Below are 16,346 nucleotides of genomic sequence, written 5' to 3'. Positions count from 1 at the left end.
GTACTCAATCTTGATATGAGGACAATTAATGACAATTAAGGTTATGGGGGGGGAAGCAGAAAGAGGGATGGAGAGAGGAGGGTGGGGCCTTAGTGTGTGTCACACTTTATGGGGGCAAGACATGATTGCAAGAGGGACTTTACCTAACAATTGCAATCAGTGTAACTGGCTTATTGTACCCTCAATGAATCCCCAACAATAAAAAAAAAAAAAAAAAAAAAGGCTCTGAAAAATCTTGCGTAGAACCCAGCATTTCCCAAACTTCTTTAATCTACCACATCTCTTTGTCCTCAGAATACTTCTTCACATCCTGAGAATCTAGTGTTAGAACAGCCTGTGTTCCCCCTCCATCCCTGCCACCAATGAGGTGAGTGACTTTAGCTGGAGCACAAACCTCTCAGGGTCTGCTTCCTGCTGGGTTGCATGGGACAATGGAGTCTGTTCTATCCTCCTTATGGATTTTTTTGGGCAAGTTGAAACCACACTTTACAAATCAACAAAGGGGGTGCAAGGTGAGACCTATAGCGAAGGCCTAAAAATCCAGGAAGGCACATGCCCAACTAAAAACAATGGCAATTATTAGCCACTGTCCCCTCCCTTGCTTGATATTAATCTGCCACTATCCCCTTGTTTGCTTCTCTACAGTTGCTACTCTGAAGTCACAAAGCTGGTGGTTGTAAAGACTCCTAACTTTCTCTGTAGATAACATAAACTTTTTGAAACCTATAGATAGTTTCTGAGATATCTTCCACACTCTACATTCCAGTGGATTGGCTCACTCACCCAGACCAGTGGCCCATACCAAAGAACTGACTCTACTGGAATTGTGACTTCCCACCCTAAGAACCAACTCAGTAAAGAAGGCAATTTCTATACCCCTATGGTTCTGCCCCAGAGTCACCTAATTAGCAGACCCAATTGCCTAGCCTTTTATCTACCAAATTGTCTTTAAAAATAATTTTTCCCAAATTTTCAGAGAAATAGATTTGAGAAATTCCTCCCATCTCCTGGCATGGTGCCTGTGAAATTAAACTCTGCTGTAACACCTGCTGTCTCAGTATATTAGCTTCTTGAACAGCTGGCAATGAACCTGGTTGGATGGTAACAAGGTCACTGAGAGAGTGAGCATGAAAATCATTTGGAGAGATGACTATGGTATCATTGATTTTCGACAATTAGTTTTGCTTTGATACATTGCTTAGCAATGGTGAAGTGGAAAAGGCTCTAGACCAAGGTTATGATTCTCTTTTCTAGTCCTCACTCTGCTGTTACTAATTGGGTTAACTGTGTGACTTTATTTATTTATTTATTTTTCCCATAACTGTGTGACTTTAAACAAGTAACTCCTCCTACCTCTGGGCCGCAGTTATTCACTTCTAGACTGAGGATTTTAGACTAATCTCTAAAAATCTATTAGCTCTGGAATTCTTCGAGTCTGTTTGGTTAGATGTGTGCAACTTTCCTGCTTTTCCAAAACAATAGGTCTTTCTCACAAGCCATGAAAACTGTGCCTCCTTGATTTTCTTGGTACGGTGTCCTGGTTCAGAACCAGATAGAAAGAGGTGTTACTGAGGGATTTCTGATGCTGCATATGGCTTAGAAGGTGCAGCTGAGCCTTCTGGAAATATCTACCTGACAATTCTTAACTTGATGTTAGAGCCTTTCTTTCCCCTTCCCATTGCTCAAAGGCTGCTCTGTCCAAATATGAAGTCCAGACAGCTTGCCAACAGATCTAACGAAAGAAAAGAGCAGATATGATTCCCAAAAAGACAGTGGGGCCTGAGGGAGGGCAAACATTCCCCAACAGGCATGAGGTTACATGACTATAAAGGAGAATCCACATAAAATTCCTCTCTTTTGTCTCCCACCCCACCCCCCAGAACCATTTTCCAGCTTTATCAACAGTCCTCAATATGAAGGATTTATAAGCAGTTGAATAAGAGGAACTTTACGAAGAAGGTGAGTCTCCACTGAAAATACCCCCTCCTTCATCAATTTAGGAAAATCCCAGAAAATCTTGACTGGGTTAAAAGGTTTACAATATGGCATAATGAGCACGGGGACAAATGGGGAGCAATGGTGTGAGGAATGCTCTTCCTCCTTTTGGTCTGTGTGTAGAAACCACCTGTCTGAGGTCATCTAGGGGACTCCCAAATGCAGGGGCAAATGCCCAGGGGGATTCAGAGCTCCTGAGTGGACAAGGTCCCCAGAGGCCACTGGGCCATGCCCTCCCAGTCAGTCAATCAGCCACAGATATTTATGGGGATCCTACTGAGTTAAATTTGGAGACACAGAGAGGTGGATGAAGCACAGTTACTGTCCTAAAGGAGCTCAGAATCTATTTGAGACAACAAGACTATTATTATACATGAGTATGATGACATGTGTACAGCAGGCTGAGTCAGAAAAGGGAGTGCCTACCTAGGGCTGAGAGTGGTGATAGAGAATTCTCTGTTTTCCATACTGATTGGAAGCCTCTTTTCAAAAATCTAGGAATACAAATTCTACATTTTTCCTAGGTGCCATCTTCTATAATTTAAACCCTTTCCTTCTTTGAGTCCTATGGTCCTTTGGTCATGGACAATGCTTGAGCTTCTTGGGCCCAAAGATGGTCAGCCTGTACTTCCCCAGGTAAAGCTCCTCCTGCCTTAGCTCCTCTTCATGTAGGTGGAAGAGAAGGATCCTGAGAAGAGGCTTTCGTCCTGGTCCTCTTCCATGGTGACTGAGCCATTTATCTTTCCATCCCTCAGGGCCCTGGGTCTCTCTCTGGGACAGTCTGTCTGGCTTGGGCAATAGGAGGGTCTTCCTGGATCATCTTCCTTTCCACATGGGGCAGCTGGTCTGCTTGGCGACTTGGCTCCAGGAAATGTGTCACCTGAATCAGGGTGACCCTTGGTGCTCTTTCTGACTCGTGAGCTGCAGAGACATAGAGCAGGCTATCAGGGCTCTGGACATGGACAGCTCTGAGTTTGATTTCCTGAGAACCACCCCCATCCACCTTGAGTGTCTGAGAATTTCCTGACACAGAAAATTGGCAACTACCAGCCTAGCCCACTGGGGCCCTGGGTCTGATACTCTTAGACTTCTCCACTTGCTCCTAGGAAAATCTCACTGTTTTTTTATGGGGTCTAAACATGAGTGCTCACTTTAAGAGTATTGAAACCTGGGCACATTTCTATCAGAGAATTTCAGCAGGAGTATAAAGAAGGAAGGGAGCAAATGCAAGGTTTGATCCCAGGTCTGGGCCCTGCCATCCTGCTCTCTGCTACTAGATGGCTTACGTGCGTGCAATGTCTAAGCTTAGTGTATATCTTGTAATCCTCCAACAGCTTCTCCTTAAGCTTTGGTATGCCATTGAGTCATAAATACAGAGATGATTTTCCTATTTATTGATTAAGAAACCAACGCCAGACCAGGTGCAGTGGCTCACACCTGTATTCCTAGCACTCTGAGAGGCTGAGGTGGGCGGATTGCTTGAGCTCAGGAGTTCCAGACCAGCCTGAGCAAGAGTGAGATCCTGTCTCTACTAAAAATAGAAAAAACTAGCTGTGCATGGGGGTTCATGACTGTAGTCCCAGCTACTTTGTAAGCTGTGATAAGAGGATTGCTTAAGCCCAAGAGTTTGAGGTTGCTGTGAGCTATGAGGATGCTAGGGCACTCTACCCAGGGCGGCAGAGTAAGCCAAGGACAAGAGTGGTTAAATGGCTCAGACTAGAATGTAGTACTTCTACATTCAAAAACCCTTAAATGATTTCATCCCACCCAGATTGGAGGGTGTCAGGTGGGAACATGCACTCTTCTCCCTAGCTTTGGGGCTACTTAAACGCAACTCACAGATCCTCCTTCTCGAGAGCTTCTTTTGCAATAGAACCAGAGCCACGAGCATAAGTGGGACCAGTATGGTAGAGACTGGAGTCAGGATGCGAGAGCTGTTCTTCTTTTCCGGAAAAGCACTGGAGTGGGGATGGAAAGAGTAGAGAAAAGAAGAGGTTGGAGGCCAGATAGAAGATGAAGAATCATTTGGCCCACACTTCTCATTTTATAGGTGAAGAAGCTGAGGACACGGCAAGTTGGCTGCCCTAGTTCTCACAGCTGGTTAGTAGCAGAGTGGAACCAGAACCACTGTCTTCGGGTTCCCAAGCCCCAATCCTTTTCCCTACTCCAGCTGCCTGTGTGTGGGCCCCACTACATGCCACAGTGAGAAAGAGGACCAAGTGGGAATTGAGGACCAGTCTCGGCATTTGTCTCTGCCATAATCTTTTCTTGTGGCTTCAGAGAGTTACCTCCCCTCATGGAGCTTCTAATCTTCATCATAAAAAAATAGAAAGTCCTCAAGGTTTCAGCCTAAAAATGCTATCATTCTATTATTTATATTTTACTTGAAAACCACATGAAAATAATCAGGAAGTACTCTCACAGGGAGAGTAGGTGTCTGAAGTGTGTGTCACTGTCCTACAGGTATAAAGGGAGAGAAGTAAGCATCTCTCCTGCTCACACAGGGGATGAGACACATGTAGTCCCCGGCTGAGACAAGGGGCCTGGGTCTTACCTCTTCCTGGATGACCCTTTGCCAGGGGGCCTCAGGGAGCCTGCTATTGGGGGACCACTGTCTTCAGTAGCAGCATCTTCAGTCCCTTCTGCGCTTCCTTCCACAGATGCCGTCTCTATGCTGGTGGTTCCCAAGATCCACATGCCTGCAGCTGGGATTGTTCCTTCAAGGGAGCCCAGAAATTGTTGTTCAGAAACTGGTGTTGCTTCTTGGAGGGTTTCCCAGGACAGTTTTTCTGAGACCAGGGCCGATGGCCTCATGGTTCCTATGACCTTTTTGGCTGCGTCTAGAGCTATCTCGGCCCCCTCTGTTTCCTCCCCTGGCCTGTCAGCCCTGGTAGTTGTTATCTGCCTCCTATCATTGCTGACAACAGCCCTATTTGTTATTGAATTTCTGGTGCCCCACATCCAAACACCTGCTGTTATGTTGGACACACTTCTGGTTTTTGAAGCTGGACTCTCTGGAATAGGAACTGTGGCCTTGATGGGTCCCTCCACCCGGACTCCTGTCCTTGCTGTTCTGGTTGTTCCTGGCGTTTCTCTTCCCTTAGCTGAAGCTGTGGTGCTGGCTCCGGGGGTTAGAGCAACTCTGTCCCATTCTGTGCCCTGTCCTTCTGTGGTCTGAGTGGGTCCTGGGGTCCATCTGTTAGCTGTTGGAGGTGCTATTCCAAAGGATCTCGTGGTGAGGCCCCCATCAGGTGAAGTGGCTGTGGGGAGGGTGCCGGAAGGACCTGTGTTGGATGACAGAGGGAGGCCACATGGGAAGGCTATACAGGTTACCTACTGGATTTGGCAAAGAACTGGGCTTAAAATCTTTGCCAGATGGAATTCCACCTCTCTGAGAGATGTGGTCTTTAGCCAATTTGTTGGATAAAATTAAAATTTGGGCCAGGCATGGCGGCTCACACCTTAATCTCAGTGATTTGAGAAGCTGAGGTGGAAAGATTATTTGAGCCCAGAATCTGAGGCTGCAGTGAGCTATGATAACATCACTTCAGTGTAGCCTGAGTGACAGAGATCCTGTCTCATAAAATAAAATAAAATATTGGGAAATGCAGTTACTAGTCTACTGCAGTCATTGACATGTCATATCCCATCTGCCAAGACCACATCTCTCTAGCCAGATGTCCAGAATCCCCTTACTGTCCCCTGTCCCCAGAGCCCCACAGCCCAGTAAGTATTGCTCTTTAGCAGATCATTGGAAAGCAGCGTCTAATAAAGCTAACGTTCTCTTGGTTGTTTCCTAACATGCCATCTCTTCTATAGAGTGGGCTTCCACAACCTGGATGTCCTTCCCGTGCTCTGGGTGCCTGACTCTGGATTAACCTTCTAGAACCTTCCAGATAGGATCTGGGCCTAGTAGTTGTCAGATATCTGCTGAGAGGCTCAGTGAGGGTCCATGGTAGGAAAAGCCCAGTTGCAACTCTTCTGTCCTGTTTGCCATACCTCCTCTGCAGTGCCACCCCTTGTCTACATGTCTGAACATGGAGCCATCAGGACCCTAAGAGGCCACATTATCCAATTCATTACCCTTTTGGAACTATCTCTAAATATGTATTTTACACATTTGGGGAGAATGATGTATTCAGTTGGAAAGTTTATCCTAATACCTATCTTCCTTCTGAAGGTAGCCTCTCTTTGAAAAAATGAAAGCTTACTTCTTAAAGTCTTTGCCTCACCCCCAACTTGTATCACCACCCCTCTAATATGTAAAGCCCTCTTGGTTCTCCTAGTCTTCTCTTGTCCCTTCTCCTTCCTAGCATTTGCTTGTCCAAGCTCGCTCATAAGATGTCAACTTTTACCTGCAGAGACAGTCAGATTAATGCTAAAGAACAGCATGGTGTTTCCATCTCCAATGCCGCAGTGGTAGCATCCCACATCATCCAGGGACAGCTGGGACATCCTGACCACAAAGAAGCCTCTCTGTGGAAAGTCCATGAGAGCCACACGGTTGTGATAGTGAGGATGAGTGTAGTGGTTGGTGGACACAATGGTGTGGCAGATCCACCTGGGGGATCTCAGACGGCACCAGTACTTCCTCTGGTGCCTGTTGACTGAAGAGGGGGCATAATGGCACTGGACAGTGACAGTTCCCCGAGACACCCCAGACACCAGCCTTGGGCCTTTCAAGGCATTTTCAGCTGCAGGCAGAGGAAAAAGTCAAAGGAGAGGGAAGGGTGAGTATAGTCACCATTACAAGTTCCAAACTATGCCAGAAGTAGGGGTCAGGTCAGAAAAATCCATTGTGAAAGTAGAGAGTGTCAATGTGGAAATGGTAGGGCTTGGCCACTGGGGAAGCTGGGGTCACTCCAAGATATGGAATAGACCTATCTTCAGGGCCCCATATGAAAGATGAAGCAACACCCTTACCCACCATTCAGCTAGAACTTAGCTAAATGTGCTAGGTGTTCTCATACAAGTCCATCCAGAGCCTGGGGTCCCTCCACTGTGCTCCAAAGCAGAGGTTTAAAAAAGATATCATCTAAGCTCCTGGAAGAGGGCTTAGGTAACATCTAACAGGAAGACCCTGATTTGCATGGAAAGAAGAGATGCTAACACTAAGACCATCCCTGAGTGCCTTTCCTCTGCAAAGGACAGGGTGCCCTGAAACGCAAGAGTCCTGCTCTGCCTGGTGGGGCATGTCTGAACCAGGGGTTGCAAAATATTTCACACTGGCCACTTTCTGTAGAAACAGCAACCAAGTGCCACTATAAAAGCCCAGACGAGCAGCATTCTGAGTATGCCTGCTGTGGAGAAGGCATAAAGACCATTCATAGTGGAACCGCTACATAAGGCCAGCTTAGTGAAGGACTTAAATTTGATAAGGCACAAGCAGAAACCAAGTCCATTCTTTCTCTCACTGCCTCTTCATACTTTCTCTTGGACTTCTCTGCTCCTGGATGAAATCTGAGGCACCATCTCACATAGAGTAGTTTCTGTTGGATACTAAAAAGCCCACTGTAGTCTAAAATTATATACCCATCACCATCTGATGAAAGAGGTCAACTCCAGTCTCTTTCTTACATGAATGAAGCTTTTCCCCATCTCCCAGCTGGGCTTGGAGGCTGTCATAAGGGAAGGGGACACATTGGGGTCTCTTGCTTTGCTGTATGTATTCCTCTGCTCAAAGCTGCTATTGGGGGCCCCTTTAGGGTTAGGCATGGGGATGGAGAGAGGAGAGTGGATGAGAAATTTGCGCTCTTCCTTGGTGTTTTCTGGGTGTGGACAAGGTCCAGTCCCTCCCTCCCTCCCTCCCTCCCTTCCTTCCTTCCTTCCTTCCTTCCTTCCTTCCTTCCTTCCTTCCTTCCTTCCCTCCTTTCTTTTTCTTATTTTGCCTCCTATATATATATTTGGTGGCCTCTGGCTGCATTTCCCTCCTGTGAGAACAGCCTGTTCTTCAGAGGACCTTTCATGGCCACCATCACCAAGCCTATGGCTTCTGACCATTTGCCCTTTCTTTGGTGCTCTCAGTCCCCTGTGGGTAGCCCTGTTGGGGGAGGCCTCACCTTTGGTCACAAGAAGCGTACCTGTGTCCTGCTGTCAGAAGAAACCTGGGATGTATGGAGAGTTTGTTGAGTGGCTTTCTAGAAGTTCCTTTTCCCACTCTGCTTAAAGTGAAGGGAAGCAATCCCTCCTGTCCCTTGGGACAGGTGGAGGGGAACGCAACACGCTGACATCTCTCCCCGATACAGCTCCCACAGTGAGCTCTTCTGCCCTCTGATGACACCTCCCCTTCCCTCATTTGGCCTGGACAACTACATGATGGGCTATGGCTAGAGCCAGTGCTACAATCTGTTCCTACAGCCCTGGAGAGGCGGTTTAGCATACTGCTTTAGGATATGGGTAAGGTCATCTACCACTTGGGCTGACATCAGGGAAGTGCAAGGGCTGCCTGCAGCTGGAAGGAGCCTGGCTAGGTCTGAGAGACTGCAAGAGGTGCCAGGACAAAGGATAGAAGGGGCTGCACCTGCCAAGGGACTGTCCTGCCAGCAGAGGGGCGAGGAAGGCATTTCAATGGCCCGGAGGTGGGTCCCAGAGAGGAGAGAGCCGTCCTGCAGCCATCTGAGATAGCTGTCTTGCAGCCATCTTCTGTGGGGAGGGGTCAAAGAAGAACCTGTAGCAAAGGGAGGAGGTGAGTCATTAGAGGGTTAGTCAAGTGTCCACAAAGGCACCCACAAGAGGAAAAGGCCCAGAGCCAGCTCAAAACCCCTCCCAGGCCAGAGAATGCCAGGTTCTCCCACCAGGTGATGAGAGCTGCCTTTCCTCTCGCCTCTCTTCCCTCCCACTTCTATGACTCCCCTGTTGAGGACTCCCCTGCCATGGCCACTGCCTAGATGGGGAGAAGGAAGGGAGGGGAACAAAGAAGGCAGCAATCACACCCCTTTTTTTGGACTGCAGGGTTTGGGAGAAAGAAGGGGTATATCTTTGAATGAAGATTAAAGTGCTAACTAAAATATTGAACTGGACATTTAAAATGATCGAATTGGCCAGGCATGGGAGGCCAAGATGGAAGGATCCCTTGAGGCCAAGAGTTTGAGCCACATAGTGAGATCCCATCTCAACAAAAAATTTAAAAAGCTAGCTGGATGTGGTGGTGCACACTTGTAGTACCAACTACTTGGGTGGCTAAGGTGGGAGGATTGCTTGAACCCCGGTCAAGGCTGCAGTGAGCTTTGATGATGTCACTGTATTCCAGCCTGGGTGACAGAGTCACATCCTGTCTCCAAAAAGTAAAAATAAAAACAATCAAATTTAGAATATTTGAGACTTAAAGCAATTAATTTAGGACCATTACCTATATGTTAGTAGAAAAACCATGGGCCTATCTGCATTTTCATCTGGGGCAGGGAAGCCTGCTCTTACTGAAAAATTTTAAAGGGGGCAATAGATTAAAATAAAGAAGTGGTATGATTGATTATTTCACAAAGAATGCTTATTCAAATGTTGGCTATTTTTCATTCATCGAAACTGATTTGTTTATAAGGCAGATAAATCATTAGTCCTTTGTTGGTATTATTATGGAATTTTCATGCATTCATCCATTTATTCAATAAATATTTATTAAGCATCTACTTGGGACTAGGTTCTAGGTACTAGACACTCTCAGAGGTCTTCAAACTTTTTAAACAGGGGGCCAGTTCACCGTTGGAGGGCCGGACTATAGTTAAAAAAACAAACAAAACTATGAACAAATTCCTATGCACACTGCACATATCTTATTTGAAGTAAAAAAACAGAACAGGAACAATACAACCACACCGCCGCGTGTGGCCCATGGGCTGCAGTTTGAGGACCCCGGGCTAGGTGCTTACTCACTATATTCCTCAGTGGCTCCCTGTTGCCATCAGAATAAATTCCAGCTACCACGGCATGGAGATGGGGCCATTTGTCATCGGACCCTGGTCTACCCCTGTCCACCTTCACCACACTAGCCTGTGAGGACCTTTAGGGCAGGACTTCTGTCTTTCATTTATCTGTCCCCAGGCCTGGCATACAGTAAGTGCTTCATAAAAATGTGTGTGAATAAATAAGTAAATAAGTGAACATAATTTCTATGTACTCATATAGTTTCTTTGTAGACTCTGAACTCTTGAAGAGTAGGGAGGATTCTTCATCTTTAGGCCCCTAAGTGCTGGGCCTGGCAGTTGTCTGTAGAATGCAGGGTTGGAAACACTGCCACATGCCTTTTGCATGCCCTGGAACCCTTATCTTGAAAATGCAGCTGGATTTCAGTTAGCAAGTTACATGGAAGATAGCAGAGACATGGGGAATATCAAGACAGAAATTCTAGAAATCATCAAGTCAGGCATATGCCCCCTCATGTGAGCTCTCACCTCCTTCATCCCCCTGGACCCAGATCTGACCATTCTCTGGAGCTACTGCATGGCCTTGGATCCCAGGAGAGAAAGCCATGGATGTACCCAGTGCTACCATGGTGCCCATCAGGACTCTCTGCAGCTTGGAAGACTCAGGTGTGGTTTTGCAAGCTCTGAATATGGGCCAAGTTTGGGGCTCACCTTGTAGCAGGCACAGGATGAGGAGAAGGGACATTTTCCATCTTGCCCTCTGGGCAACCTGCAAAATACACTATAAATGAAAAGAGGCCTGAGAGAAGCTGGAGTGAGCAACAGTGGGACCTGGGTGGGCACCTTCTCATTGGGGATCTCTGTTTGTCATCCCAGTGGCTGTGTTGGACAAATCTAAGAGTGAAATAAGCACTGTCCTCCCAAGGAAGTGTGACTCTATGCTCACACTCCTAAATGTGCATGGGTCACCCTGCCAAGGTTAAAATTTCCCTTACCCTGAGGTTCTTGTGTTCAGAAGAGGTAAAATTCCCTCCATAAGATCCCAGTCCTGACCCCCACTTGCCAACCTAGAACTTTGAAGTTGGAGGGGTGGGGGAGCACAGTATAGTGGAAAGACCAAGCATTTGAAGTCCAAACTTTAGTTGGAATTGTGGGACTTTGGAAAGTTAGTCTCAAGCATTCATTTCCTCTCCAGGGGAAGGAGGGAATTTGGGCGGGGTTGCTGTTTTACAGCAGCAGTGGGATTGTGGTAAAAGTGCCTGGCAATGTGGTATAGGGCAGCCCCCTCCCCCCTTTCTCCTCTTCCCTTCCCCTTTGCAAGAGAGGGCATTGATTGCTTCCAGGTAAGCTTTCTGTTTCACTGTTAGTATTCCTCTGCTCAGTAACAGCAAGTTAAAAATTAAATCTTAGGCCATGTGGGGGTGTATGCACTAATGTCTTATTCTGTTTATTTCCCACAAGTGCTAGAAAACTCTCCCTGTCCCTAGTCTACACCAACCTTCCCCTTGCTGTGGTCTCTCCCACTGGCCTAGAGAACTCCTTGAGGGCAGAACTTTGTGTCTCATCCCTCTCCTTCAGGCTCTGAAACAGGACCTAGCCCACAGTAGATGTCTCTACAGCCACTGTGAACACCCACCTCTCTTCGAATGGATACCATACTGATTACTACTCAGTGGTATTTTTGCTAGTTAAAAAGACAGAGATTATACATTATACTTGTTTTGTATTTCATTACCCATAGGGGAATGCTTTTTGATTGATTAAAAATCTGTTCTTTGAATCTATCTTTTGCCTGAAGTTCCTGGGACCTATAGATAAAAAAAGAAAGCAAACTAAAGTTAGCCATGTGTTTTCCTTCCTGGTCTCCTTCCTAAGTCACTGTTCTTAAGAACAGGCACTAACAACCAACAGTTTGAACCCTGGGCAGGAACGTGCTGGCTCCCCAACCAGACTGAGCCTTGCAGAGCCACTTGCCTTTTTGGGACATAGGCAGGGGAGGAGGAGGAGAAAAGGGAATGGAGGAAAAGAAGAAGGCAGAGAAGGTAAGAGAAGGGAGAGAGAGAAGGTAGGATAGGAGATGAAAGAAAGAAGAGAGGAGAGAAAAGCCAGGAGCTCATGGGGTGGCCCTGTAGCTGTAGGTCACCCCTTCTGCGTGGCTCTGCCCAGCCTTCTCCACAGAGCCCTTTGCCTGCTCTTTCCATTAGAGCCCAAGAGTGCTCAGATGTTGAAAAGTCCACAGACTTCTTGCACCTCTGTGTATTTCCTAGGAAATCCTCTGTGGGCACTGACATGGAGTTCTCAGCCCTTTCCCTGCCTTACAGACCTTCTGGCTTCCTGCCCTCACCTGGAGGCTTTCTCAGGGTGTACCTGTTCCTAATCTGTAGTTTGATTAAAACTTGCCAAGTGCAGGCTAATTCTGGTGCTGGCACCCAGATTCCTAGTGGGCTAATTTTTCTAAAACGCTAAGTGCTAACGTAGCACACACATGTTGGGGCCAAAGTCTCTGCACCACGCCACCCGGTACTTCTGATGCCCAGTGGTGCGGCAATCTCTGGGCTTCAGGATAAAAAGCCCCCTCCAGGGACAATGAGGAAGCACAGAGTGAGATAAAACGTCCCCAGAGAGTTATTAGCCTTGATTGGAGTCTGGAAGGACAACATTCGGCAGAAGGTGTCCAAGTTACCCTCCCTGCCAAATGACTTTTAGAAATTCTTTCTTCAGAAGACAGGGAGCTGGAGTCTGTAGCCTGGAGCCTTAGGCCTCTGTTAAAGTATACTGCATTTTGGGGATGCAGCAGTCTCATGGGGAAACTCTTGTGCCTCTGTCCTGCACAAGGGTATCCACTTCATCTTCAGCACAGACTCCCCTATGACTTTCCAGGTCCCTTCTGCCACACTGAGAAAAACTTTTCTCCTGATCCCCATGCCCCCATCCCATCCCTTGGGCAGCAGACAAGAAAGGAAGGGGTCAGTGTGGTTTAGCGGGAAGAACACAGACCCAGGACCCAGGACGGTCTGCTTTGCCTAAGACTGGCACAATAACCTTGACCGATGCTCCTTTCTCCTTCACTATAAAAGAAGAGCTTCGCCTGTATGATCTCTGTTTCTTCTCTTTCTAACGCTTATTGCTTCTGAGGACCCATGCACTGTGATGGGGATAGCATAGAGCTGAGAGGGAGATGCTACAGCTTGAACTCCAGAGTCTTTACCTGGCCTCCAGGAAAGGAGCCCACCTGGTCTGGGAAGGACATGCAGGGGGCACGTTTGACACTTGTTGCTGCAACTCACCACCCACAGTCAGAGGCAAGACCCCACTCTCCAGGAGAAAGCCTCATCTCACCTTTTGTTCTCTGACTTTTGTTGGGGCCTCTCCAACCATCCCAGGCCAGAAGTAAGGTCCACGTGGACTTTTCTTTTTATCCCTCTGAGATGCTGGTGTTTCGCTGTCTTCCAATTTCTCTTCGTTGAACCTGGAGACTGAGAAGTCAATATGGTGTGTTGCAAAGCAGCTGGAGCTGGCCCTAGAAATTGGGGTGCAAGGTGTAGCTCTGCCACTCGCCTCAAGTTACTTCTCTCTGGGTTTACTTGCTTACCAAAAGAAGTCAGTCCTAGTCCCTTGTCATTCCTGCTGTCACTTATTCCTGCAGGGCTTTTCCAGGGGTGATAGTAGCTTCAAGGAAAACACTCTGATCTATGTCCTCCTCTACTCATGGCCCCTTCAGTCCAGGCTCCCAGACTTTTCAGCATAGCCGGCCCATTCAGGCATCTTCTGGACAAATGATGCAACAACTTGGGCAGGAAAGAAGGGAAACTTCAAACTTCAGGAGAGGAATTCCCCTGCTGTCTGGCTGGCAGCAGGTGCCCTCCAGCTGAACTTGCCCCTCCGACTTCCATGGAAAAGCAATCTGGGCAGTTTGGATCACTAACTTCTGCTCAACAGCATGGCCTGGTGGTTACTAATTTCTGTTCTAGACAAAGCACAATACCATAAACAAGACAATCTTCGTGGAAGGAGAATGCTGACAAGCATGTATTATCCGAACAGATGACACACTTGAAAAATACCCCAGTATTTCCCTTTGGAAAATAGTTTATGGGTGATTTTGTTCCCTGTAAAAAAGTGTGAACTTCCTACCTCTGTTGACCTCAAACTGACCTTAAAATGGCTGGCACAGCCCAAGCACTCAACAACTAAGGGACTCAAGAGAATGGGGGTGCTGCACCTCTGATAGATAATATGGTACCTCTGGCTCAATGAGAAAGGGCACCTCTTCCCTTAAGAATAGATTCTGTTGTGCAATTTTTTCTTTTTCTTTTTTGGAGACAGAGTCTCACTCTGTGGCCCTCAGTAGAGTGCTGTGTCGTCACAGTTAACAGCAACCTCAAACTCTTGGGCTTAAGAGATTTTCTTGCCTCAGCCTCCCAAGTAGCTGGGACTACAGGTGCCTGTCAAAAAACCTGGCTGTTTTATTGTTGCAGTTGTCATTGTTGTTTAGCAGGCCCAGGCCAGGTTTGAACCTGTCTACCTCGGTACATGTGGCTGGTGCCCTAACCGTGGAGCTATGGGCACCAAGCCCTGTTGCCTAGTTTGAACACCCCTAGGGGGCAGCATGTATTCTCCTCTCCTTCCCCCTTCCAGGTTTGAAGACAGGTTGAAGACAAGAAGCGAGTCACTGAAAGCAATAGGAGAGAAAGGGAAAAAACAGCTCTATGAGATGCTCAGAGCTTGGCTCAGACAAGGCAGTCTGTGCATTGCATGCATGCTGGTAATTGCGTGCACAGCCGAGTGTGCTGTTATCCAGTACTTGGTAAGCAGCTTCAGTCCTGGAGCTCCAGTTCCTCCCCCTCACCTGTCGCCTCCCATATTAGTTAAAACATATCTACCATGTGAACAGCATCCCCTTGGACATAGCACCCTTGAGCAGTGCACAACCAGAAGAACTGTACATGGTAGCCCTGCCTTCAGAGACCAATCCTCACATAAGTGGTAGAGAGGCGGCTAACGCCTGGCTAGATTCTCCCCTCCCAGCTTGTCAGGGAGCAATATAGCATCATGTTCGATCACATGGGCCCTAGAGTCAGTCTGTCCTTCCCTTAAGTTAATACCCCCTGCTCTACTGTTTACTAGGAAAGTAATATGGGTCACATTTTTTTCTCTTTAAATCTTGGTTTCCTAATCTGTTATACAAGAGATAACAAAGCCTACCTCATAAAGTTATTATGTGGATTAAATATAATAAGCTTTATAACTCAAAGCGCCTACATGCAGTCAATGCTCAGTAAACATTAGTTAATAATATTATTAGCTTTGCTTATAGCAACTGGGAGCAAGTATCTTAAACGGTCAAATCCTCAAAAAAAGAATTGTTAGAATGTTTTCATCTACTCAGGTATCTCCCTCCCTTTCTCCCTCCTTCTTTTCTTCAATCCCTCCTTTTATACCATCATTTTGGTACTTGAAAGATTAAAAATAAATCAATTGGCTGGGTGTGGGCTTACAGCTGTAATCCTAGCACTCTGGGAGGCCGAGGTGGGTGGATCGCTTAAGTTCACAAGTTCATGACCAGCCTGAGCAAGAATGAGACTCCTGTCTCTACTAAAATGAAAAAATGAGGCAAGAGGATCTCTTGAGCCCCAGAGTTTGAGATTGCTGTGAGCTGTGATGCCACAGTACTCTACCAAGGATGACAAAGTGAGACTCTGTCTCAAAAAAAAAAAAAAAATCAATTTATCTAAGGACACTTCTGAATTAAATTTGTATTTTAAGTAAATATTCGTCAAATTTTCATCATTTTATAAATTTGGCAATCATTTGCACCCTTAAGGGTATGCTTTTCTACTTTTAACCTACTTACTTTTGAATACATTGAAAACTGATTATTGCAGATGTAAATTATAGCAAAGCACACTTAGTTGTGACATGCTCAGCCAGTTTTGGGAGGACTGACCCAGAACTGTGATGTACCCCTCTGAAACTTTATAGGGAAGAAAAACTCCATACTGGTTACTTCTCTTGCAGGTATAATTGAGTTTTCTTGCCCAGCACAAGCCACAGGGGACTCATCTACATAGATTTATGACATTGCAGCCTTTTGACTTTAAGACCCAGACTACAGAATCAGGCTAAGTAATACCTTGACCAAATGTCAAATCTGGGAAGAGCTTATCCACTACCTGCCCCACCCCACCTTACCTCCAATTCCCCAATCCCATTTTAACAAAGGACTTTGTCTGCTAAACACACACACAGAGACACACACGAGTAGAAATCCGCAAACAGCAAGCCAACCAAAACAAGGAAAGCTACTTGTGCTGTAAAACAATCCACATTGATTTCCTTGCTCTCCTAAACATGTTTTCTTTTTTTTAATTTTTTAATTTATTTTTATTTTTACTTTTTTATTGTTGGGGATTCATTGAGGGTACAATAAGCCAGGTTACACTGATTGCATTTGTTAGGTAAAGTCCCTCTGGCAATCATGTCTTGCCCGTT

The 16,346-nt window shown here is 46.5% G+C and overlaps 1 protein-coding gene across 7 annotated transcripts; it reads right to left on the bottom strand.

Moving 5' to 3' along the window:
• Positions 1-1,811: 1,811 nt before the first annotated feature.
• FCAMR (Fc alpha and mu receptor) lies at positions 1,812-13,601 on the bottom strand. 7 transcript variants are annotated; one of them, XM_053607934.1, is made up of 9 exons: positions 13,447-13,601; positions 13,194-13,330; positions 10,566-10,635; positions 8,516-8,662; positions 6,351-6,689; positions 4,965-5,279; positions 4,550-4,712; positions 3,835-3,953; positions 1,812-2,916 (listed from the first exon to the last, which is right to left on the bottom strand). In XM_053607934.1, the coding sequence occupies exons 2-9, from the start codon at positions 13,230-13,232 to the stop codon at positions 2,747-2,749; spliced, it is 1,362 nt and encodes a 453-aa protein (XP_053463909.1). In that variant the 5' UTR covers positions 13,233-13,330; positions 13,447-13,601; the 3' UTR covers positions 1,812-2,746. The 7 variants fall into 7 exon arrangements, with proteins under 7 accessions (XP_053463909.1, XP_053463906.1, XP_053463903.1 ...); XM_053607928.1 differs by having other exon boundaries at positions 1,815-2,916; positions 4,550-5,279; positions 13,194-13,323; XM_053607927.1 differs by having other exon boundaries at positions 1,816-2,916; positions 4,550-5,279.
• Positions 13,602-16,346: the final 2,745 nt, after the last annotated feature.

This window comes from Nycticebus coucang, chromosome 10, assembly GCF_027406575.1.
Source record: "Nycticebus coucang isolate mNycCou1 chromosome 10, mNycCou1.pri, whole genome shotgun sequence".
NCBI classification, from domain to species: Eukaryota; Metazoa; Chordata; class Mammalia; order Primates; family Lorisidae; genus Nycticebus; species Nycticebus coucang.
Note: the sequence above shows the minus strand (reverse complement) of the source record. Positions and strands in the feature narration are given on the sequence as shown.

Coding starts and splice junctions, on each gene's coding strand:
- FCAMR (XM_053607928.1), bottom strand. CDS start 13,232: ATGGTTGGAGAGGCCCCAACAAAAGTCAGAGAACAAAAG. Junction 8,663..10,565: donor CATCCTGTGCCTGCTACAAG/GTGAGCCCCAAA, acceptor CCTTTGCTACAG/GTTCTTCTTTGACCCCTCCC. Junction 3,954..4,549: donor AAAGGGTCATCCAGGAAGAG/GTAAGACCCAGG, acceptor TCCCCACTCCAG/TGCTTTTCCGGAAAAGAAGA.